At 34.4% G+C, this 26,299-nt stretch overlaps 2 protein-coding genes across 7 annotated transcripts; one reads left to right on the top strand and one right to left on the bottom strand.

Moving 5' to 3' along the window:
* Positions 1-500: 500 nt before the first annotated feature.
* On the bottom strand, positions 501-10,229 carry LOC121246615 (transcription initiation factor TFIID subunit 12b-like). 4 transcript variants are annotated; one of them, XR_005937150.1, is made up of 9 exons: positions 9,374-10,228; positions 7,875-8,087; positions 4,580-5,122; positions 4,392-4,466; positions 3,676-3,754; positions 1,796-1,860; positions 1,493-1,528; positions 1,153-1,401; positions 501-869 (listed from the first exon to the last, which is right to left on the bottom strand). XR_005937150.1 is itself a non-coding variant. In XM_041144802.1 (9 exons), the coding sequence occupies exons 1-9, from the start codon at positions 10,073-10,075 to the stop codon at positions 840-842; spliced, it is 1,845 nt and encodes a 614-aa protein (XP_041000736.1). In that variant the 5' UTR covers positions 10,076-10,229; the 3' UTR covers positions 501-839. The 4 variants fall into 4 exon arrangements, 3 of the variants coding, with proteins under 3 accessions (XP_041000736.1, XP_041000739.1, XP_041000738.1); XM_041144802.1 differs by having other exon boundaries at positions 1,300-1,401; positions 9,374-10,229; XM_041144805.1 differs by lacking the exon at positions 1,153-1,401 and having other exon boundaries at positions 9,374-10,229.
* A 1,713-nt stretch (positions 10,230-11,942) lies between these two features.
* Positions 11,943-13,750, top strand: LOC121247831 (protein ELF4-LIKE 4-like). 3 transcript variants are annotated; one of them, XM_041146288.1, is made up of 2 exons: positions 11,943-12,155; positions 13,032-13,750. In XM_041146288.1, the coding sequence occupies exon 2, from the start codon at positions 13,071-13,073 to the stop codon at positions 13,413-13,415; it is 345 nt and encodes a 114-aa protein (XP_041002222.1). In that variant the 5' UTR covers positions 11,943-12,155; positions 13,032-13,070; the 3' UTR covers positions 13,416-13,750. The 3 variants fall into 3 exon arrangements, with proteins under 3 accessions (XP_041002222.1, XP_041002223.1, XP_041002221.1); XM_041146289.1 differs by lacking the exon at positions 11,943-12,155 and adding an exon at positions 12,189-12,944; XM_041146287.1 differs by lacking the exon at positions 11,943-12,155 and adding an exon at positions 12,191-12,862.
* The last annotated feature ends 12,549 nt before the right edge of the window (positions 13,751-26,299 follow it).

Consider the following 26,299-nt stretch of genomic DNA (forward strand, 5'->3'; position numbering starts at 1 on the left):
AGTGTAGAGTGTTAGAGTGAATAGTGACTGATGTACAGTAAATCTCAAATCTTGGAGGAAGAAACTATGTATTTCTGGGTTTGGGGATACAGTACGACAACTTTTTTTCCCGATTGTTTAATGCAGACGACCAAAATTAAGTAAGGATTGGATCAATATATTTTACCATTTATCCATTACATTTATCTAAAAAAACCATGGATTACTTTTTAAAGATAACATTTCAACCTAAAACGAACAATGGAACAAAATTAAATACAAATTTATTGAAGAGAAATTACTTCTGTCGCCCAAAAGAGAGAGAGAGAGAGAGAATTCAGGCTTATAACGTCAACAGTAATTGCCTTAATAAGATGTCATGATCACATCTAGATTTTTTAGTTGGCTTCAAATGGTCTAAAAGCACCTGCGCCAAATTAATGTAATACTCAAGATAGCAAATCCATTTTTTTATTGTAAATTAGATATGGCTTACTACACATCAATTTATAATTGAGCACTTTTCAAAGAACAAAATGCAGGCATTTATCAATAATATATTACAATAAAAGCCCACCTGACCATGAATCTGTTTCAAATTCAGATAAAAAATGGATCCCAGTCCAAAACATAAGAAAATCCTGTCTCTAGTAATCGAGTAGAATACAAAGGCAAAGCCCACCCAACCCCGATCGTTTGACTGCTAAATGGAGGGCAGGCACGAGCTCTATCTGTCATATGATTTCTCACCCCAACAAAATGATAATAAATCTATTGAGGAAACATTATAAAAGATGGTCGACTGCTGCGATCTCCCCCTCCTATAGTTCATGTAGTTGCTAAGTAATTACAGCTATTTGCTATTGGCAATCTATATTCATTCTTCCAACCTGTGATACAAAAGAAGCAATTAAAAAGAACAGTAAATTAGCAGGACAGTAAAGCATTGTAAAATGCATGCATGCAAAAACCATCAAACACAAAATGGTAGTAACTGCTACCATTTTCTTGACTCGACAAGGTATTGTTTTAACAAATAACTAAAGCATTCAAGAAATTGTGACATGGGCTCCTTGAATCTGCATGTGCAACTTGCAAGCTCAGCTCCTATATAGAGAATGCCATGCAACCTCAGGCAATAAGTTCGGCATCCAAATGCTGAGTCACACTTACCGATGGTGTTCATGAAGTCATACCCAAGCAGCATAAGATAAAATAAGAATTCGGGGTGCATTTCTACTAAATTCGCGTCATCTTCTGTAGCATCTGGGGACCAGTAGAATGGGAAACTAGCTGTTTGAACTAAGAGAAGGGTCGTACCAGGTAATTGGCACCAGCTGGGTTACCAAGTCCCTGCTTTATCATCTCTTTAGGATTACTTGTATTTGTTTCGGAGTGTGGGGTTTCCATTAATGTGCGTATCTGATTAAATAGTTAATGCAAAAAGACAAGGTATTATTGCCAAATGAAAGAGGAATATAGATCAAATATATGTATATACTCAGGAACTTACCACATCAAGACGCTTCTTGTGGAGATCACTTGTTAACTGCAAGATTGAAATTAACTTGAGGAATCAAAAAATATTTTTCAACTGATTATTCTTTTGAAAGTAATGACGAAGCTTATATAAACTTATAGTGCAAATTCATCTTTAAAAAGATCTTAGTGTAGAAGAAGTATTCAATGTAAAATCTTATGATATTAATCTATGGGTAATATTACTTATCTTTAAATAGTTCTCTGATACAAACACACCAAAAATGTTGCACCAAGTTGTGCATAACAATAAGAAAAACGTATGGAAGGTGCTTACAGGTTTGCTTTGGTACTTCCGCTCTTCACTTGAATATCCCGGAATGTTCAATTGCCAATTTTTCTCTGCAAAATATTTCCATGCAATAGATTGTTTAAGGTTCTATCACTATCACAAAAATGATATAGAGTAACACCGTTATAGTATGAACCCTTATATATATTCAGTCCTACGTGGCTATGCTACTATTTCATCCATGAATTTCTTGTTTGCCTTAAGTTAGCTCCCAGGGATATTGCCAACATAACCCTGAGATCAATCTCGAAGGCCCTTTATATAATCTAGCCTAATCACCATAGACCAAGTGAAAAAAGAAATTGAAAAGTATTTTTTTGTTAGTTGGCTCTTAGTGAAAAACGTACACCACCAGCCAGGCAGTAAATGGACTACAAGTCTACAATCGCCCCAAAATGATGGGCAAATATATTCACCACCAGAAGAACCCACGCATCAAACTGTAACCTTTGACAACCAACCATTACCATCTTACCCACCACCTAAGAACTCATAGAACCCTAGCACCCACCAATACCGAAAATCAGCTACAAGAAGTCAACACCCACACTTTACCATTGAACATCAATCATACAAAACCACCACAAATACACCACTCAACACTACCAGTTCAAAACCCCCCAGTGTTTAAACACCATCAATGGCTGCCACCTATACAAGAAAGAAACCCCAGATGTGCCACAGTGCTGCTAATCGAAACAACAAACCCACGCTGATGGCTAAATGCCATATGCCACCACCTCAAACTCACAACCAAGTCGAAACCAATCTCCTAGTCCCTCAACAATGCCAGCAACTCCCAAACCCAATTCCTCTTCTTAGACCCTAACACTAGACACAGAAAAAGTTATCCCTCACCCTCAGCGCCCATGTCAAGAAAGCAGAGCAACAATCCATTGAAGATCAGGGGACAACTGGTCAGGGGAGAGGAGACGAAGTTGCTGAGGCCATTGATGGAGTAGCTGAGAAAGTTCACGCTGGGGCTGCAGTTTACCATGTTGGCAGTAACAAAGGCCCTTTTCAGAGTGAGGCTCTAAATGTTTGGAAAAGACCTCACTTTTAGAAGCATGAATCATTTTCCTCCAGCTTTGCTTAGTTTTCTGTTGACTAGGATTTTTATGTGTAAGGTTTTAGCAGCACCAAACACCCAAAAATGAGGAAAGGTTTTTCCCGGAAAAGGCATAATGTCAAATCAAACATGTCCTAAACCCAGGTGGGATATGGCCCTTGTTCCATGCCCATGGCAAGGAACAGGTGGAGGCAATTGTTCACCATCTATCTTTCATTTGCAATTTTGCATGGCAGACAAATGATGAATACCAAAGTTCTAAAACTGAGCAATTTTTCTCTGCTGTGTATTCAAAAATGTATTTATCTGCATACTTTTCATTAAGAAAAGTAGTATTTGACAAGAAGTTTAAAATCTGTTCAACCCAAAATCACATTAGCAAATGAACATCGAATATGGTAACAGTCAATGAACATCGATAGAACTTGAATTCACAGCAACAACTCACCATCCAGAATCAGAAAACTTCTTCAAGCCCAACTTTTTCAAATCATATGAGATTTTACTTTTCAAAAAAATTCAGCCAGTCTGAGAAACCACCAAAATCAGTGCTGAAATTCTTGCGATACTCAACCATTTTCTAATAATGGACACACAACCCTTTTCACAACCATGTTTTAAATGGGGGTACTTTTGTAAAATGATGATACCTTTGTAATTATTTTATAAGTTATTTTACAATAACGCCCTTAATTTAAAACATGATTGTAAAAAATGTTGCAATTGTTGTGTTTATCATCTTTAAAACGTATTATTATAATAAATCTGATAATGATGTGTTGTAGTTAGCACAAACCTAGGTGTAGCAATAAATCCTTGGACTCTAAAGTTGAAGATTTCCGATGTTTTGCCAAACTGCATGCGAATGTTGTCACCTGCAAATAGAAACAAGTCCATATCTGTAAGACCATCATGATCTTACCTTAAAGCACACAAATCGACCACAACTGTCCTTAGAAAGTATAGGACACAAAAAGGTAGACAGAACAAGAAAAAAAAAACAAATAAGCCAGGCAATACTGGCAAACTAAAGATGTAATTGCAAACTTCAAAAAAAGTTCTAAAGCTTATGCTCAAGTGCAGATGATTCATTTAAAGCAGAAAACAGAAGATCCTCGGTAACATACAGTAATATTAAGATACTCAAATCAATTGAATGGGTTGAATTTCGGACTTTGAGATTCATATGATGGAGCTATTGAAGTGTGGCTCTTTGGGCAATGTAGGACAGTTCTTTTACATCACAATAACCCTAAAGCTAACTGAATCCATGTTGACAGTTCAAACTCAAACATGATGATAATATACATTTTTTTGTAACTACAGAATCTGATCCCTTAGGAAACTACATAGAAATCTGGCAGAAATTTGAAGAAAGATCAGATTTCATGCACAACTGAGAGAGAGAGAGAGAGAGAGAGAGAGAGAGAGATTATTTTTGGACCTGCAGACAGGCACGCACACACATCTTTAAAAATATATTAAAAAAAGAACAACAGTAGAGGGCCTCACAGAATCAATGAAGTCATCAGCAATCTCTAAAAGAAGATCTTGAACTTCAGGATCCAGCTTTCCCTGTGAATCCACCTGAGCACAATCCCAGGTGATAAATATATCATTAGAGCAATGAAAAGCAAGACATACAAACCGACATCTTTAGGAAACAAATGGGATTCACAGAGTGGAAATACAGGAAAGACCTGTGAGACCAAATCCTGTAATTTTCTTTTCCCAAGAAGTTGATTGGTTGCTTCTGTTCCATGGCTGGAACTCCCCCCTGGTGTCGTTGTACCAGATGCAGTAGCATCCGGTTGTGATCCAGTCAAACTTAGGGATTTCTGCCCTGTGGGTCCAGGCACCCTTGGAGAATACTGCTGCTGCGGCTGCTGATGCAAGGACAGTTGTTGCAATTGTGGTTGTGCAGGTTGTTGTAGTTGCTGTTGTTGCTGCTGTGGCGAAGGATGCCCCATTGGTTGCTGCTGCTGTACCAGTTGGGATAATTGCTGTTGGTTTAGGGCCACGGAGTTCTGGTGCAACTGCTGCTGCATGAGTACTTGCTGCTGCCTCTGATGTTGTTGATTACGGAATGAAGCTGAACCAGCACCAGAGATTTGTGGAATTTGCTTCAACCACTGTTGCTGTGATAAAGCATTCTGCATCATAGCTGGCTGCCCATTCTGAGTCATTCCAGATAACTTAGGGTTCAAAAATGCCAGTGATGATTTCCTGGGTAAGCTTTGAACCTGTAAGTTTGAAAAGATAGTGTGCAGGTCATAATCATGCACAAAAATTTAAATGTAAAACATACATACAGAACCCAGCAAAACAATGGTTGTGAATGCTTATAAATATTCTAATACATCCGTAACCATCAAGTATATTAATAACATTGTTTATGTTCCCGTGGAAGAGCATATAGAAGATGAAAGCTCCTTCAAAAGCAGCTTTCTTTGTCTGGACTGCGTCTTTGAACGAGATTCTCACTATAGATAATCTAAGGAAACAACGGGTCATTGTCCTAGAATAGTGTTGTATGTGTAAGAAGCATGGGGAGACGGTTGATCATCTGCTTTTACACTGCAAGGTGGTTAAGGCTATTTGGGATGATTTCTTCTCAAGAGTCGGATTGTCTTGGGTTATGTCTTGGAGATTGGTGGATTTTCTCGCAAGCTGGACAGGAACTACATGGAGATTCTCAGGTAGCGACAATTTGGAGATTGGTACCAATATGCATGTGTTGGTGCATTTGGAGAGAGAGAAATGCTAGATGTTTTGATGATCAAGAGAGAACAAGGGACAAGCTTAAAGTTTTCTTTTTTAAGACATTGTTTCTATGGGTTGGGGCTATAGTTTGTAATGGACGTAGTGTCCATGATCTTCTTCTTTCTATTGTATCCAACAGCTAGGCGTGTTTTCATGTATACTTCCTGTGTACCTGGGCTTCGCCTATTTCTATGAATATATTATCTTTGATTATCTATAAAAAAAACTTATTAATAAAGGATGAGTTATTACTTATAAAAAGAAAGAATCAAAAGTGCATCCATTTCACTCCAAAAACTAGACAAAAAAGATGTTATTAAAACATAAGATTAAAAAAATGATGGATTTCATTCATTTAACTATGGAAATCATCCTGAATATGATCTGGAATCATCTCATTTCAAATGCTCTGAGCTAAAAAAAATGGACTTACTGCAAATTTACATAATGAAATGACTCAACTTCACGGGCTTCCAAGTACTCCCACATAATTATAACATGTTTTTGTCCGACAGTATTTTCTATGAGATTATAGGCTTTAGGGATCAATTGGACAAAGCAATTTTTTCCAATTAAAGAGTTAGTGAATAAGTTCCCAGTCCAACTCTTGGAAAAATCTTCAGAATGTTTTGAATTTGGGACATCAAACGAGAAAATCAGAGATGCTTACCCATACTACAGCAGAAAAACACCACTTAACAATTTTATTTTTTTTGTTGGCACCGGGTGTCCAGGAACCCGGGGGTGCATAGGACCTCGACAAGGAATTTCCCGCAAGTACACCTCAAGTATTTCAAGAGAAAAATCCCTCGATCCAATAGCCCCTAGAGATTGTTTGCACTCACTGGGATTCAAACCTTGGATCTTGGACAGGCCTGTGCAAAAAACTGCTTGGCCCGATCTGCCCGCTTGGCCCAACCCGACCCGTACAAAAAAAAAAAAAAAAACCATTTTAACTACATCTCGGGTTCGACCCGTACAACCCGTAAATTTCAGGCAACCCGCCTCTTAAAACACCCATGCTTTGCAGTTTGCACATGAAAGTGAAACCCTAGCCAGCCCCCTCCCACTTCTCTTTGCATCGCCTCTATTCCCCCCCTCCCCACTTCTCTTCGTCACGACGCCATCATCCACAGCCCGAGCGTCTTAAATGATTTACTTGGAGCCTCAACTATCTATACCTGCAGGGGTTTTCAGTACACGCCCAAACCAACTGCCAGGCTCATCTCAGCTTGTCTTCTACCTTCACTTCCAATCCTCTGAGACGATGAGCCGAACCAATATCACTCTGATATGCTTCTTTGCACTGCTGCAAAGCTTATTCTTCTTTTAAATGTGGAATTCAAACCTTCATAAAAACTTTCCATGGTTTGCAATTTTGGGTTATTACAATGGAAAGGCCCAATTGATCTGAAACCTTGTAGATACAACAACATTTATGAGATGATGCTGGGGTTTTTACCATACCTGCGATTTCCTCGGACAAGTTTTCACCTCCATGTTCCTGATTTTTTATGAATGAAGTATTTTTTTATTCTTCCTTTAAATGCCAGTCAGAAATCATCTTCTGCATGACCAACATAGAACCTTTAGAGTCCCTAGTCCCTAGTCCCTAGTCCCTAGTGCCAGTTAAAAAAAAAAAAGGAAGAAGGAAAAAGGAAAAAAAAAAGGGGGGGGGGGGGGGTCCGACTGGAAACCTTCAACATGCAGGTCGGATTGGGCCAAAAACATGGACGGGTTACTCGGGTTGCAGGCCTAATCTTGGAGGAAGCATACCACCAAGGCCAAGGCTTTTACCACTTGAGCCAGCCCCTAGGAGTTCACCACTTAACAATTATAGAGATAAGGTGTAAGCAAACCTAAAAAAAAAAAAATTTAAAAAGGGCACAATTAACCCAAAGCCCTTCCAAAAAGTGTCAATTTATTAATCTGAGAGATACTTTGGCATTTTGGATAATGTGAACTCATAAGCGAGCGAGACAGCATCATAGTTTGCAAAATCAACTCAAGTACGGAAGCAAGCAGATCAAAACAGTTAAGAGTATGTATCCTCCACCTTAAAACAAATTGTAACCTTTATATCCCACATAGGAAACTTAGATTTATAAGACGAGAAATAAAAAACTTACAACCACATAGAACAACATAAAGTGACTGAGTAACATGGGAAAAGCACAACCATCAGCAGTTAACCAAATCCAGCAAAGCAATATGCATAAGGCAGCTTTATACCTGCGGAGAGTTGAGAGAACTTTGTTGTTGCAATTGCTGCCTCATCTGCCCCAGGTTAATTTGCTGGGTATAACTGAGGGGGCCGTTCGCTCTTAGTTGCGAGCTCAAATTGAGTGTCCCCATCATCCCCATTGCTTGCATTCCTTGCAAAGCTTGACCCGAGTTACCTGAATGGAATTGAGAGCCTTGGACCAATCCAGATTTCTGCCTCGGCTGCATCCAACATTCATTTTTTAAAACTAAACAGAGATTATATTCAATTCATAAGTAAAAAATATAACATGTTGCTAAATCAATTGCCAAGTTGTAACGCCCCAGTGGAAGGCCCAAGCCACATGGCCTATACTCCAAAAGGACTAGTCAATTATACAATTGGAGCCCATTAGAACCTTATAAAGAGCAAGAACTTCTCATTTCCAAACAATATAGAATCTCATACATCACCTACCATTTTCCTTATCATATAGGATATCACAATCCCCTGCCCCCACTTTAAATTCCAAACGTCCTCGTTGGGCCAGTCCATTATACGTGGCATGGCTTAAGTCTCACATTTCTGGTTGGGATAGACTTTGATATCATTTCTAACGCCACAATGGAAGGCTCAAGTCACATGACTTATACTCTAAAAAGACTAATCAATGATACAATTGGAGCCCATTGGAACCTTATAAGAGCAAGAACTTCTCATCCCCCAGCAATGTCTCATACATTACCTATCATTTTCCTTATCATATGGGGTATCATACAAGTACTGTATGCTTAAAAATAAGGGTAGTGATAGGCTTACTACTCTATTACTACCCATCTACTACCCAAGTATATTTCGAAGTTTTTTTATTTTTTTATCATTTTCTTTTAAGTATTTTTTTAACATCCTTAATCATTAAGAAAAAATTAAAAATATATATAACATTACTAATACCCACTTCCTTAATTATTAAGTAAAATTAAAAATTAAAAAAAATCAAATACAAAAATAGTAGTAGAGGGGTAGTAGTAGGGTAGTAACCCTATCATTATTCTAAAAATAAAGCAAGCAGGATATTAATCAGGCCAACCACAAACAGGAAAATGATATAGTAACATGTATTTGGCTGATTGTGTTCCTAATGTGATCGAGTTGTGCAGGAAAGAAGGCTTTTTCCCCAAGAAATGGAGATATCAAATAGAAGATTCACTAAGGTACCGTCTTTGAACAATTCCAGATCCCCAACGTTTTCCTGCTTCTAAAAACTAAAGAAAAGATATTTGCATTATGTAATCACCGTGTAATTACTTTGAAAAAAGTGAATAAAATATAGCATCTATTAAAAAAATTAATTTTTTAATAGTAGACTCCGCTCTTTTTTAAAACGATTATGCGGCGTTTACAAACTTAACGGTTGTACTTAGAATTACTAAACCCTTTCAGCATTCTACCTTCCAAAGCAAGCAGGAATAGCATAAAAATTGCTAATTAGACGATATTAGAGATGAATGATAAATCGATTTATTACCGAAGCTAACAACTGGGACTGCAGATTGAACTGCGCTGAAGCTGCGCCCGACAACATGGGCAGATGGCCGCTCTGCCCGATCAGCGCTGACCGGGATAAGTTCCCGCTAGTACCCAACTGCTGCTGATTTTGCTGCTGTTGCTGCTGGGTCTGCTGCTGAATGCCACCAGACCCACCAAAATTCACATTCCCATAAAGCCCCTGCTGTTGAAGCTGCTGCTGCCTCATAGCCCCAAACTGTTGTTGCTGAATTTGGTTCAACCGCGACATGGACGAGGAGCGTTGCATGCTTTGCTGGATTTGATAACTCGACATGGCAGTGACATTCTGGGTCAAACTCTGTTGTTGCTGAGATTGCTGCTGTTGGGATTGTTGCAGTTGCTTTTGTTGTTGGAAATCTAATCCAACGGATGGAGTGAGCTGCTGCTGCTGTTGGTGGTGGTGTTGTTGTGGCTGTGGTTGCAATTGGGGAAGAGGGATTTGGGGAGGAGAGGAGATATGATCAAGAGAAGGGGAGTGGGAGTGGGAGTGGGAGAGAGGGGAAGGGGAAGGGATGGGCTGTGGGTTCGACAGGTTTTGAGGAATTGAGGGTGTGGGTGTTGGCGTTTGTGCTGCTATTGTTGTTGGTTGTGTCGCTGATGTTGGGTCGATGGGGTTTGAAGTTTGGAGGGGTTTTGGAGACGATGCTGCACTTTCTGCCATTTCCTTCTGAGAAATTTGGTGAATGGAACTACGCGATTGTCCTCGGCCTAGTTCATATCCCAATTCGGGTTCCGTAAATGAGAGAGAGAGGGGGGAGGGATTGAACAATGAAGGGGAAGAAAAAGGCCTAGAAGGCCGGGAGGGGCAGGAGAAGTTGAATCTGAACCGTACACATCAGAAATTGGAACCATATAATATTTCTCCTCGGGTTGTTTGTAATTTTATTTAATTGTTATAATTTTTTTAAATTTTTATATAAAATATTATAAAAATTTTAATTTTTTTACATTTTAAAATAAAAATAATATTCTAATAATATCTTATTTAACTTTCAGTTTTTATCTTATCTTATCTCACTATTCAAACTCTTTTTTAATCTTAATTGAATTAAGATGACAAATGTAAGTCGTTACTTTAAAAAACTTGATAAATTTAAAATCTATATGAAAACAATTAGCATGATGAGTCTAATGTTTTTAAACAAAATAATAAAATTTGGACATATGTATCCAATGGTACCCCAAATAAATTATCCTCCTGTATCTTATTTGAATCAAAATCTCTTAGTTTGTTTTTTGATATGAGTTTAGATAAAAATTGGAAGTTAAAAAAATATTATTAGAATATATTTTTTATATTATTTTTATTTTAAAATTTAAAAAAATTGAATTGAAATTTAAAAAAATTGAATTGTTTATTATATTTTGTGTGAAAATTTAAAACATTTGTAATAATTAGATGAGATTAAATAAGATAAATAGTAAAAATAAACGAGACTAATAATCCTAATAAAAACAAATTGAGGAGGACGATCTCTCTCCTTAAGCACGAATTAGAAGAGAAAAGGGATTGAAATCCAACATGGTTAAAAAAAAAAATCCATTTGATAAGAAAGGTCCTGTACCTATCCTCAAATCTCCCTTGCACATTTATTTTTAAAATCCTATATCATGTTATTTCATAAAAAATATAAACGTATTTAAAAGAAATTATAAAAAAGTCTTATATTATCTATTTTCGTTTAATTAGTATGTGATTTATTATTTTTATATTTTTATTTAAGATCATTCATACTTAAATATTAAGATAAAATAATAAAAATAATAAATTACATATTAATTAAATAAAGATGTGCAGCATTGAATTTTTTTTTTCTTAATATTTATTGTTAATACCACGTCCACTACTAACCCGCTAATGTTTTGAATACTGTACTGAACGCTGTATCAGTCAAGGTATTGAAACAAAATATTTAGGTATCGGTACCGTTTCGTGTACCGTTTTAAGATAGTCGATATATAAATAAATTATATATATAAATTATATTTCAAAATATTAGTCTATATATGAATAAATTATATATAAATTATAAATAATCTAATCTGAATTGAAAATAAAAAAATAAGCTTGTAATTTAAAAAAATAAAAATAAATAAATAAAGGTCGAAATATCAATTGATACGGACCAAAATTTAGACTGGTATGGCCGGTATTGAAATTAGTACAAAATGTATACAATATCTATACCAGACCGGTAACCAATACAGTATATTTTGACCGTATCAATCGATACGGTATGCTATTTGAAACACTGCTAACCCCAAATCGAATGCTTGTATTATACGATAAAGTAAAGCTAGCATGCCTCTTGCAACTTACCGTTGTAGGTGATTGGCAGTGTAAAGCTTGCGTCTTTTTTATCTAATTTTTTTATTCATATTTTGTTATCATTTTTAAATATTTTTAAAAAATATAAAAAATATTAATATATTAAACATTACTTCCTTAATCATATTAATTTTTTTTCACAGGTCAAATACAGCCGTAAATTTTGTGCGGCAAAGTAGATTTTTCCTATACGGTATGCAAATCAATCTTCTGGGCCAGAATTTTCTCAAAAGATCACTTGGCTTGAGTACTGTCAATCAAATCTCGGCGCAGAGTCTCTTTGTACGTCTTTTGTATGATTTCAGGGCCTTCTTCCTGCTGCTCTGGCCGAGATTTGATTCTTCTCCCATTTATACTTTTCTCGAGAAAATATTTGTGTGTCTCCCTACCGAAATTGTTACACGTTTTCAAGGTAAGAGAAAGAGAACGTATATTCCGTTGTCCTCTTTTCTTTTTCAACGTCTGTATTTCTTCTTCTTCTTCTTCTTGAGTTTGGGTTTATGGCTGTAGTTTTCTGTGTCTGGGTTAAGTAAAACTTCCCTCTTTGTTCTGTGAGTTCCAATGCTTTTGTGTTGTTGTGTTATCACAATTTGTACTTGTACGATGAAATTATCTTTCTCAAAATTCCCAAAGCACTTGCTTAGTCCTCTACTTTTGACACAAACATAAATCTCTCTAGTCTCTCTGAACAAACGAAACGATTGCTTGTTTTGCTGTGTTTTCTGCAGCAAAAAGAAAATTTTATACGACATTTTTTGGTCATAGTTTGGACACAATTAAATCTTTTTACTAAACGTTTCTATTTGAGAGTAGTTTTCTTCTACCTTGTGGGGCAATGACTGGTACTGGTATTTGGGGTCACCCAGATTCTTTTCCACTCAAAATCAGACACGGAAATTGTTTTTTTGTACAAAAACAAAAAGAAAAGCTTCCTTTTTGTGGAAAAAGGGGCCTGCTTTTACGTCGCAAACTAATGCCCATGTCTGATTTTTCTCCTTTCTGTACCCTCTCTTATGCTCCACTTTTCTAACCGACTGTTTGCTTGCGGAGAAAACGGAGGAAACTTCCTAGGCACAACTGGGTTCTTGATTTTGTTTCTTTTTAGCCAACCAATGAGAGGTTAGAATTCAACAGTCTCTCATGCTTTCAATCTTACTTCTTTTAGCCCCCTTCAAATTTTGCAGAAATCAAATAAATTATGGTAATCCATTAAATTTCAAAATCACATGAGCTTATCTCTTGCTTTATTCTGTCTCTTTTTTCATCATTCTTGGTGTTTCTGGCGCAGGCCCGGGGCTGGTTTTGATTGAATTAAAGCGTCACTGAAATGGATGGTGATATATTTTCTGGCATAGGAAATGGAACTCAAGTAGATAGCAAAGTTTTGCAGGCATTTCAGAAGAATTTTGTGCGAGTCCAGGACATTTTGGACCAGAACAGGTTGCTAATCAATGAGATCAACCAAAACCATGAGTCAAAGATCCCTGATGACTTGAGCCGAAATGTGAGCTTGATTAGGGAGCTTAATAACAATATCAGAAGGGTGGTGGATCTCTATGCTGATCTTTCGAGCTCTTTCACCAAGTCAGTGGAGGCTTCATCGGAAGGAGATTCAGGTGGGAGTTTGAAATCCAATGGAAAAGCCAGTCAGAAGAGAATTAGGTCCGGGTAATTTATTTAACCGAGCTTCTGCATCGATTCTGCACGCTTTCATTGTGGGATAAGAATGAGTATTTCAGTATATGAAGGAAAGGATACGATGAAATTTCTCACTCTTCTATATTAGTCAAAACGTGTTGTAGGCTTTATGCTTCAGTTTAATTTTTACCATTTTCATTGGAATAACATTTTTTTTTTCTGTAGTTTTAGTAGGATGATTTACTTCAACAAGGAACGTGCCAAATACGAACTAAATTTCAGTGTAATCTTCTTAACTCATTGGATTCAACCATGCTTCTGTTTTGAAATCTTCAAGTTTGAGGCAGATACTGATTACTTTGGGTACTATGGAGATAGCTTTGATCTTTATGTCTTCATTTTCTTGATTTTTAAGTTATTTGTTAGGTGAATTTGTCTGTACTGTTTTAAATCTCAATTATTGCGTTGGTCAGTGAACCTTGTTCGATTGCGAAAATGTCGGTAATTTGATTTTGTGGCATATGTTTGGCAAAAGGAATTCCTTGTAGTGTCCTCACATTGGTTAAAGTATTGTAGTTGAGTGTTGGTATGTACTAATAATTCTTTTACCCCCAAAAGATGGCAAGATTTTTATGTTCAGGAATCAGAACCTCCTATAATGTCACTATAGGGAACTGAGAACATGCAATATTTTGCAATGTCGGTAAGAGTTATTAGACTTTTGGGTTGAAGAGACAATTAAAGAAGGAATCTTGGATGATTCCAAACACCACCAGTTTGGAATATCATGTAGTGGTTTTGTCCTACTTAATGGCATTCTCTTGGATATTCTTGGTGTGAAAAAGGATGATTAACTGAAATTATACGAAGGAAAGTGTTTAGCTGAGTTTAAAAGAAAGCACCACTGCTTGAAGGGACAAAAACATGATCAGACAGCAGAACAAGGGCCCAATGATTGCTGAAGTGGTGGGATTGGTAGCACCTGCTTGTACTTAATTGAGATTCTTTGCTTCATACGGATTGATTTTATATTTTCCGAAGTTTTTAATGTTGAAAAAATGCCTTCTGAGTGTTGACATTGCTTTGCTCTCAACCCCCACCCCCCACCGCCGCGCACAAATCAGTTCTCCGTTCTTTTGGAAAATTTATGAGCTTTCTGATATGGGTTAGAAGACCCACGTGAATGATTGCATTCCACTTTAGTACAGCTGAAGTGGAATGAGTAGTCATGCAGCAGATGAAACGCAGAAAGGTAGTTTTAGGCATTGTGCCTAAATCTAACCAAGTTTCGTGTCGATAGATTTATGTTACCTGGCTAGTGTTCTGCTCGTGCCATTGGCTTTAGGTGATGATCCTTTTGACCAACAGAACAAAGCAAAATGGAATGCTTACCCACCATTGAAATGCAGTTCAATCCCACCATATCACACAAAATCAGATTTGGTTCATGGTTCATTTGCTTAGAAAAATTGAGTATGCTTTGATTAAAGTAATCTCTGAAGCAGAGGGAGCTTGGGATGCCAGATACTGTGAAGGGAGATAATGCCTTTTAATTTGCCACTTTGCTGTATCGACAGATGGATAGCATTAGCAATAGCATCACAGTTGCTTCAGTTGTTTTGTTCATAAAACATGCGGCGAGATTAGCAAGGAAGACCTTTTTTTTTTTTAATTTTTCGGAAAGAATAAGATAGAGAAAGTGATATAAATATGGGGAACTCAACGCTGATCGATGAGGATAGGAAAGAAGATGTTTCAAATCATAACCTAAACCTAGGGATGCTCTCCACATGAAGCGGTGGAACCAGACAAAATGAAATTTGTGTCCTTATTCCTGATGAATGGGCATGGAGTTTCGTGCTAAGAAATATATAAATACAAAACTGACCTGAACATCCTTTTTTTGGCATGGAAACAATTTCATGAGAACGTTACCAAGAAGTCAAAATAAACGACTGCATGTCAATGTGCGTGGTTTCGGAGTTATTATTGAAGCCCTTTCTAAGTTTCTCTGTTTGCGGCTCACTTCGTTTTTGGAATATGAATTGTATAATTTTAGAGTATGCACACATTTTCTTTAAGAAGAAAAGAAAAGTAGACACTTGAAACTCTTATGAAACTGCCACTTTTTATACCGTGAACTCTACTTGTTTATAAAATAGCTATACGAGACTTGCACAACATATATAATATTCTAAACATTTTAATCCAATTTATAAAGTATCCACTCTATGAGTCGAGCTGGTCATAGGCCTAACAATATATTCAAAAGCTTTACGACTATTGAATACTAGTTTAGTGAAATCTATAATCCTAAGTATTAACACGCCGATAAGCTTTCTCTATCAATCTAACCAATGGTCCAATACCAATGCAAAACCTCCACTACTTCATTTGTTAAGGACCTGTTTCGCATCCTGCCAATCTCCGCACCCGATCTGTATCAAGAGAGTTTTGTAGCCTAGAGTATCAGAAAAGACCTCCAATGTTGTTAGTTTTGCCTTAAGAGAAAGAGTTTGTGATAAAAATATGAGTATGAATTGTACCTGTATCAAGGCTTTTATACCCCTTTTTCGATGGGGTCATTGTTCTCTCTGTGCATGTGGTGTATGCCCCCGTTCTGGATGACATGTTGTTGTATTTAATGCGGTAACTTTTGTCAAGGACAAGATCTCCCACATGGATATCTTACTAATGGTGCATGTTGGAACATTTAATACGGTGTGGTTCCCTGCGAGCTATCCAGTCAGTGTGTCTGTGTGAACACTGTCCCCTTTCCCCACGTTAGTCCGAACCCTCAGCTTCTTTACTAACCAATGGGCTTGTAACATATGGATTTGAGCCTTAATCAAGATGAACCGCACCCATACGTCCCTCCACCATTGATCACCTATGACCACACAAAGCAGAGAATCAACGTACCCAGGAAATGAAGAAGTTGGGTTCAAAGGTAGCAAACACCTGGATTATCTCACAATCAGGGGTGTAAAACAAAATTGAAAAATCGGTTGAATTGATTTGTTTCGTTTTGGTTCGGTGTGGTACCGATTCTTAAGAATCAAAATTGGTGCGATATCGATTTTAATATTTTGAAAACCGGTTTAAACTGAACTGGATCAGTATATATTTATAATTTTTATATTATATTATATATATTATATACTAAATTGCTAATTAATATAACATGAAATTCTAATCTTATTATTCAAGTCTATTAATATTATAATATAAAATTAATATAACATACGATATAACGTAAAATTAATCTCATAATTTTTAATATAACATATCAATTTTAATCTTATAATATAAAATTAATATAACATGAATTTAATTTTAAACATAAACATTAATATTAAGTTATTAATATACGCTTTTTATATTATATATATGAATGATAAATATATTTTTGACAAAATAAATTACAATATATATATATTCTTTTTGTAAATACATTTTTACACATTATCATATCTATTTCTATTATTCTATTACATAAGTGCCTATCAGACAGCTGTAGACGAAAATTCTTGTTTTCCGTTAAGTGCCTATCAAACGGCGTTAAGTCCACGTTAAAGTAGCAATCTGTATTCTTTTTGGTCCCAGTCGAAATGGGCTCTCTCAAACCACACCAGCTCTCTCTCTAGAACCTCACTCCGAAACTCACTCCTCCGAATCCAGCTGGGGGGAAGGGGAGCTTCGGCTCCTTCTTCCTCTTCCTCTTCCTCTCCTCCCTCTCCTCGCCGACCCTTCATCTCCGCTGGTTTAGTTTTATTTTATTTTATTTTTTAAGGTTTTTAGCCGAATAAAGGGGGTAGCCGTTTCGAGCTTCTTCGGTGACCATCGTCAGACACGCGCACCACCGGGAGAAGCCTCACCCACCGATCTTGTGGTCGACCGGATTGGGAGCCAATCGGAGCGGCGCGTTGTGCCAACGCGCTGTTTAAAGGAAACGCGTGGGGTTCTCAAACCACGGCGATTCATTTTCCGTCGACGCCATGCGCGGCAGCTCAGGGCCCAGCGACTCCAGTAATGTCTTGACCGGCCGAACGACTCCTTTCTAGTGTGGCGCGTGTCATGCACGCGCCCCCGTCAATTTCCATTTTTTTCGATTATGTTTGGTGTTGTTTGGTGGTGTTTGTTTGTTTCCGATACTGTGTTTGTTTGGTTTTTGTAGTTTTGTTTTTGTTTGATGTGAAACTTGATGCCTTTCCAATTTCTTGGGTTAAGGTTTCATTTACAGTTTGTTTGCACAATAATTGGGACATGTTAGTTGGATATTTTTGTTCGCATATCATGTTTCTCATGCAAAGCGTGAACTTTATTGTATGAGAATTGGTCTGATTGATCATTCTCTTAGCACAGATTAGTGAGTTTGTGTAGTGGGTGTATACTTTATTTGCGTAACGGATTTATTGATTTATCGAATGGCTGTTTCGGTCACCTCTTAATCGATAGAAATTTGCACTTTCCTGTTTATAGTTATCGGTTTAATGAATAAATATAGTTATCGATTTTGCTTCTTTCATAATCTTGCTTAACCGTGTCTGTTTATAGTCTTAGAACTTACTTTTTTTATTCCGCTTTACCATAAGATACTACAACTATTTTTAATTATGAAAAATAGATAGAGTGATAAATTTATCTTTAGAGAAATGATTGTTCCTCGAATCTTTTTGTGTACTTGTTACAGCATGACTGTCGAGAGATGTCTGGATAATCCGATGCTTGGTCGTTGTGAGATTTTAGATGGGAAGGTAAATGAACCTCTGTACAGATTGTGCCTCTGGTTTTCTATGGATTGACTTTGATGTTCTATAACTTGTATTGACTTTGAACTAAATCTTCATATTGTGCTATATGTCTTTGCAGTCTGGTAAATACGTGTGGCAAACTTATGAAGAAGTATATGAATTGGTAATTAAAGTGGGAAATGCTATGCGAAGTTGTGGTTTTGGGGAAGTAAGTCTGTATTCTATTATCTATTATACGAAAGGTAATTAAATCTGCATGTGTAGGTGGAGGTTTCCAAAACATGGATTATGCGAAGTTGTGGTTTTCGTATTCTTTTGCCATGTTAATCTTTCAACCTTTTTGGTAAATGTTTGTTCACCTAAAAATTTTATTGTTGAGGCAGATTTCAGATTATGAGAGATATCATACCGCAGAATGATAAAAAACGAGACAAGGCTTCGTTCTTGTTGGAGGCCTAATGACAATGTTCTTTTTTTATGATTGGAAATTAGTTCTAATGACTTATAATTGACAATTTTTCATATTTATTTGCAGGTTATCAAGTACATTAAGTTTTTACAAGATAAATTAAATATGTACGAAGGACAGTACCATGGGTGGAGTCCAGAGCCAAAAAAATTGATACCATGGGTAAGATACTGATGGTAGACATCTGTATCTCTGTTTTTTTCACTTTTACCTGTTAATTGTTTTGGACTCTCATTTGCTTTTGCATGGCATTCTTAGTTTGTCTTCGGTTTGGAGCTTTGTGTTTTTGGGCTCTGTGAATATAAGTTAAATGGGTTGATCGCAGCAGCATGTACAACATGGTTATGTGTATCACATATATATTGAAGATTATGCTTGCTTGACCTGTGCCAAGCACATGTTTTCAACATGGACCTGTAGAGGTTGCAATAGAAAATTAGGTAGTGTGCTTCTTTGGTACATGAAAATGACCAGAGAGGCCACTAGGCTGATGTTTTGTTTCACACTGGGGTATGTTTGAATAAGAAACTCGGAAAAGTTTGAAATTTGGCCTTTTCCTGCCCCCAAAAATTTGGAGGGCAGATGGACCCTAACTAACTCTAGACACAACCCTACCACTAAAACGTGCTGGTGTACCAAAGTCCATGTAAGGTAGAATGCATCATTTATTTTTATAAATTAAAAAGAAGAAAAACTGATATGATGGGAACTGTCGTGCTTTGATGGGAAGGATGTGATGTGCAAATTGTATGTATATTATGTTTCTCATTTTGTTTCTCACAACATTGTTTACAAGTGTTTCTTGCATCCAGATATAGTTGCTGAATTTATCTATTTCTTTGGGATGAGGATCTTATGGTTGAGAGTTTTGACCCAAAATAATATGGATTGTGGTTACTTTTATGAAATGATCTTCCCATTCTATTATGATGGTGTTTAATCCTATGGTTAGTTAGCACTTTATGATCATTCAAAATCTCAAATTAGAAGTTGCAAATTATATGTAAATAACTCTAGAATTTTGAATCTTGTGCTGTTTGAATTTTCTGTAAATTTATTTGTCTATTTGTCTATACAGATCCTACATTTATATTCTGCTGGCTTGACTCTTCTTGTTTTATGTTTGTTGTACTTGATCTTAAAAACATGTTTTTTGAGGTAGAAACTGTAATAGACTTTCAATATGGTTGTGCTCACAAATATCTTCACAGGTAATGTGGATCTGTATGATCTTCTTTCAAATATGGAAGATCAAATTGCGAAGGCCAAAGATCAAGCTCTAAGCAGGAAGGATATCGTGGACAAGGTAGAGAAGTGGAGATATGCAACCGAGGAGGAGAAATGGCTGGAAGAATACGAAATGGTAAAATGTCTTGAAATTTAGTTTTTCTATTAAATGCCAATTCCTTTTCTCAAGAGTAAGGCTGATATCTTGCTGCTAGTTGCTACTATTGTTGGATAATCTATTGACTTTTATGAGTAAAAGATGCAAAATTTTCTGCAAGCATTCCAATCTTTTTTTTTTTGTTTTTTTTTTTCATTTTAGCTTTTTATACCATGTTCAGTTTATGTTAATGACTAACTTTTATTTAGAACTTACTTTTTTTATTCCGTTTTATCATAAGATACTAGAACAACTGTTTTTAATTATGAAAAATAGATAGAGTGATGAATTTATCTTTGGAGAAATGATTGGTCCTCGAATCTTTTACAAATAACCATTTTATAAAACTAGGCAAACGTGCTTTGCACGTTGCTCCCGCCTAGTATACTCATATAAAAAGTTTAGAATTTATATTTACTATAGTTAAATTCAATACTATATTAATATGTATTAATTATTATAAAATAATATACTTATACTATAATATAAATAGACTAATAGTTTAGTATATGTAAAAATCATACTATTACTAATATAGATAATTCGTAAAATTGAAATAATTGAAAAAACCGAATCATACCAAAATCGAAAAAAATGGAAGTTTTGATTTTGATAGCGAATCGATCTGATATCGATTCTTAAATTTTCAAATTCAATATATACCGATTTTATTATAAAATATGTATAAAACAACCGGACCGGTTACACCCTATTGACAATCAATCTTCATTGCCATCTGTTTCAAAACCTTAATACTTTCAAATCTTAACAACAATGCAGAGAAAAACATCCTTGGACTGTAACTTTGATTAACTACCTGATTGATCATCTTCGTCAACAATGGAGGACCACCTGCCATTGACAGAGCCTTCTGTTTGCTCTCTCTCTCCCAACAATCTCATTCCCGCTTTAAAAGCGTGAGAATTGCAATGTTGACTTAAGTAAATTCCATTTTTGCCAAAAATAAAGATCATGTGAGGTCTTGCTTATACAAATTATTTCAATTCATACTATAAATTGTAGGTAATAAATAAGTAATAATAATTTAATAATAATAGACGGACGGTATAACCAGTCATATGCATGAAAGCAGATAGAACAGGCGATATAACCGACCATATGCATGATGAAGTAAATAATATAGGAAAGATATACAAAATCAACTTTTCATTAAAAACATAATACTTACAATGAGTCTAATTCTCATAAGAGTTGGAAGCAGAAGACATGAAGAAAGGAAGATTTACAAATGATGGATTTTGAGAGTGAGGAGTAAGGAGGACTATAGTGATTTGGGCGAGAAAATAAGAGGCTTCAAATGAGAGTTTCTGAATGCCTCTCTTTCTTTACAAACTCCTTTATATAGACACTAAAACAGTATAACACAGTAATTTTAATAATACATGAACAGTATCAGCTGACGTTAGAAACAAACCGACACTAGTAATTACATGAACAATACAAACACATAAACTAGAACAGTATGTACAAAGTCATTTGTCATTTTCTTGGCCAATAATCTCAGGCAGCGACATTAATCTGACATGAATAGTATAATAATATTCTGAGGAGATAATATTCCCGACAACTTTTATTTGGCATGCTAACTAATCTAGAAAGTAGTAATAATATTCTGGAATCACATAATTTGAGGGCCATAATTTGCTAATTTCAGATCAAACGGATCTTGGGAATCCATCAAATGTACTGGATGGTAGGGTGAGTAATCTTGAAAAGGAGAAGCGGCTGAGTTATCCTAACAATGAGAGGCCTGTTGAGAAGGAAATGCTTGATGGGCTGGTGATAGTGCAGGTTGCGGTAATGGAGATAATCTGGCGAGATGTTGTGCTTCTTCTTCATCATCACTATCTGAAACTTGTGACATTACTTTGGCTAATTTCTTCAAATCTTTCTTGTTGGTAATAGATGTTAATTATGTCTGAAATCTGTTCCTTTGGACTAGAACTTTTGGGGTTTTGGTAACTTTTGAAAACATTTTTAGGACATGATCATAATTGTATTTTTTCCACCATTTAATAGAAACTTGGCGAGTTAAGAACATAATGGTTTTGGGAGAGGGATGAGATTTGATAACGTATTCTCACTTCATAATCCAATTTAATTTTATTTTGAGGAAGAAAATAATAAGTTGTGAACAATGGCTTAATGCTGGTGGGCTGTCGTTTTGTGAAGTAAAAATTCAAAAACTTTCCTGGAGGGGAAGAGGAAGGAGAAGAGGTTCAGGTTCATAATATTTCCATCATAGTGAAAACCATTTCGGGAGTGTGTTGATCTCTTGTAATTTGTCAAAATGAAAGAACCACGAATGACCAAATTTTTATTTTGTTTTATGAACATTTTGTCCATACTTGCTGGTAATCATAATACGACGGATTATAAGGATGAGAAAACTTTATTGTTAAATAGGGATTTTTTCCCCATTGTTCCAAAGTGAAAACTTGTTTAATAGTAATTTTATGAAAAACATTAACTGAGGATGCAGGTGGAGAATGTTGAGTTTAAAGTAAATAAGAGATTTCAGAAATAATAATTGAATCGGTGTCTACTAATATGAATTCATAAAAATGTTGTGTTTTTTAATATTTTGTGGAACATAATGCCAATCTGGTAAGAGAAAAACATCAAGTAATTTTTGGGGGTCAGATAAATGTTGAATTTTAGATTCAATGAGAAAAACTAGGTGCCATTGAGATTTAATAATAATAGGAGATGTTGATGGTTGAGATAATAATTGATGATTAATAATTTGGGAAGGAGAATAGGAAGTAGAGGAAACCGCTTTGGAGTAAATTGATAATTTTGGAGGAGCTAATGGTGAGAATGAATTGTAAGACGGTCTAATATTTTAAGGTAATGACCCTAGTATTGTATATGGTATTGGAGTTGCAGAGGAACAAGGTGAATGATAGGGAGGAGATGGTGGTCGTGCATAAGAAAATTTGGACTTTACTTTTGACTTTGAGGTTGACATGATTTTCCCTGTAAAAATTCATGAGATAGAAAATTAGGAAGATAATTAAATTCTCATTTAATATGTTTAATATCAAAATAAAAAAAAAATACTTAATATAGCTTGTCATCTAGCAATATTTGTTTAACAACCAGGTTTTTCACATATTTAATTAAAACTTCCTTGATTGATTTACACTTTATTCTAAGCAAAAACTTTTGATTCAACAAATCATCTTGAAATTTAGAAATACGTAATACAATAGCTAAAATTTATTTTTTAATAGTATTATAATTCTTTTGGGCAATATTTTAACATCCTAAATGGAACCGAACAATCTGTTCCAAATCAGTTGATAGTTTTTGTTTCATAATTCCTACATAACTAAGATCAGAGGCATCTGTTTCAACAATATTTAAAGTATGAGGAGATGAGACTCCCAAGTATGGTAATTTCTTAACATGAGCCTTTATTTGTTTTATAATATTGGTATGTTTTTCTATTCATGGAGGTTGATTCTTTTTTAATATTTTAAATAATGGTTTACATAATGGCCTGAGAGATGGATAAAAATCTGCAACATAATTGAAACTTCCTAAAAATCTTTGTAGTTGTTGCTTGTCTTTTATTTCATCTGAAAATTTATTAACAAATTCTATTGCTCTGCTAATTGGTGTAATAGTTCATTAATAAATTTCATGTCCAAGATATCTAATTTTGTCTTTGAATAATTTTATTTTTGGTGATGAAATAACTAATCTATTTTGTTTAATAATTTGGACAAAAGTCTTTAAATGTTTCCAATATTGTTCAATAGATCAAGAAAATATTAATACATCATCTATATAAACTATCGAAAAATGAGTAAATATCTCATTCATAATATTTTGAAATTCACTGAGAGTATTTTTTAACCCAAAGGGATCGACGTTCCATTCATAATGTCCAAAGGGAACTGTAAATGCTGTTTTATATCGGTCTTTTTCAATAATTTAGATTTGTCAAAATCTACTTTTTATGTCAGATTTTGAAAATATTGTAGTATTATATAATCGAGATAATAAATCTTTTTTATTAGGAATTTGGTATCTAATACATTGTAATACCTTATTTAAAGGCTTATAATTGATAATTAGACGAGGAACTGATCTTTCTAATTATGTCTACTTTTTAACATAAAATGCATCACAACTCCGTTATGACTTACTTTTTCTAATTAATCATTTTGTTAATAAATTCTTAATTTCTTTTTTACAGAATTCTAATAATTCATTATTCATTTGAATCGGTCTGACATTAGTTGAAATATTTTCCTCATAAAATTATTTTTCATAGAGTAATTAAACTATATGTTGTTTTGAATTCCATAAAGTATTGGGCAGATTAGAGCATACTTCATTTTTAATTATAGTTTTAAAATTATCAATTTTTTGAGTTAATAACGGATCTTTTAATTGTTCTTGAATCCTTTTATATTTTAATTCTTATTTTAAGAAACTTATCTGCTTTTCTTTTCTTTTCTTTTAGTTCTATTTTTTATTAGAAAATTAATTTATCTGGTTATGAAACTTCATTTAAAGAGTTAATTTCTTTTGATACAGGAGAAATATAAATTTAAATTGAATCTCTTATCCAAGTATTTTGGTAGAAATTCATTCTTCAGTTACAGAGAAATGATAAAGTAAGGCAAGCACATGATTTCCTAATATTATTTTAGTATTAATATTTTTTACTATAATAAATTTTGTTTTAAAACAAATTTCATTATTACAAATATGTGCATTAGATACTTTATAATTTATGTTTAATTTTATTCCATTGGTTTGGGATAATGTTTCTTTTATTTTTTTCAAAATATTCAGAAGGTGTTAATCCATCTAGTATACAGTTTAAATTTTCTCATGTATCTAATAGGGCAATTGTAGTGAAATAAAATTCTTAATTAATTGAGACTGTTACTTCAGTATACAATTTTTTAAAATTTATCTTATCAAGGATATTAATGAAATTATCTGTTTCGTTTTTTATAACTATTGTTGAACAGTCTCCTTGTTCTTTATTATGTTCTTTATTATGAAGATGATTTACATTTTTATCTATTTTTAATAATATAATTTCTTATAATAATTGTTCATTTGAAACTTCTAGTTTAAGATTAGATGTTTTCAAATTTCAAATTTATTGTTTTATCTAATTAATTTCATGTTGTAGATCTTGCACTTTAATTTTTTGTTTTAAACCTTCCTATTATTTCTGAAAAATTGTAAGGTGCTGAAAATGTTACTGAAGTATTTTGACTATTAGAAGTATTTTTTAATTTTTCTAAATAATATTTTATTTCTTGAGGATCATTGATTTTGTCTATTAATGAACGAGGATAATTGATTTTCTCGATTTACAAATCAAGCGAATATCTGCTTTCATGAACGAGGTTTTTTTTTTTCATGAGTTGAGTTGGATTCAAATTTAACTGTACGAGTATCAAGCGGGCTATCGAACAGATTAGTTCATTTACAATCCTAACTACCAAGATTTTCTTTTCTTTTTAAGGTTTGGACCTTTTTATACTTAAATGAAAAACGAGCCAATCAAAATTAACAAAACTAATTAGCGTTATATTCTTGATATATATACATAATTTTTAAGAAAATAAACATAATGTATTGAGTCCTACCACAATTAACCAATCCACGCGAGGATCATGAATAAAGTAATGTTAGGTATAAGTTTAAAATAGACAAATTATATACAAGATTTTTGTAAAAAAGTAAGTCTTACTAATAAAGAATATTTTTTTTATATATTTTTTTTAGGTGGGATTCACTTTTTTACAAGAATTTGTATGAGACTTGTCTATTTAAAATTTATACAAATTATTTCTCTAAATTTACTACTTTTAAAAACTATATTATTATTATTTTAAAAATTTTGTATTTACTGTTTTCATTGTAAATAAACTCAACTTGTATAACAATTTTGTATAGAGCAATAATACTCATACAACATATTTTATAACATATTTCACAATACATGTTATAAAATAAGGATATTTTAATAAAATGATGTTATTTTTACAAGTTAGTTTACAAAAATAATATTTTTTTAAAATATTATTATATAAAATATTATCAAAAGTGACGTGTATTTCTCATTTTTCTTTTGTATTTACTACTTTTAAACAATAAACTCAATTTTGTATTTACTATTAAAAATACGAGGACGTGGCAGTCTACTCGCAATGGCAACCAGACGGACTCCAAACCCTCCTCAAATTCAGTTCAGAATATATCTCGATTCCGAGCCTGTGTGACAAACAGTATACACAGCGTGCTGGACAAGC

Source organism: Juglans microcarpa x Juglans regia, chromosome 1S (assembly GCF_004785595.1).
Source record: "Juglans microcarpa x Juglans regia isolate MS1-56 chromosome 1S, Jm3101_v1.0, whole genome shotgun sequence".
In the NCBI taxonomy this organism is placed as follows: Eukaryota; Viridiplantae; Streptophyta; class Magnoliopsida; order Fagales; family Juglandaceae; genus Juglans; species Juglans microcarpa x Juglans regia.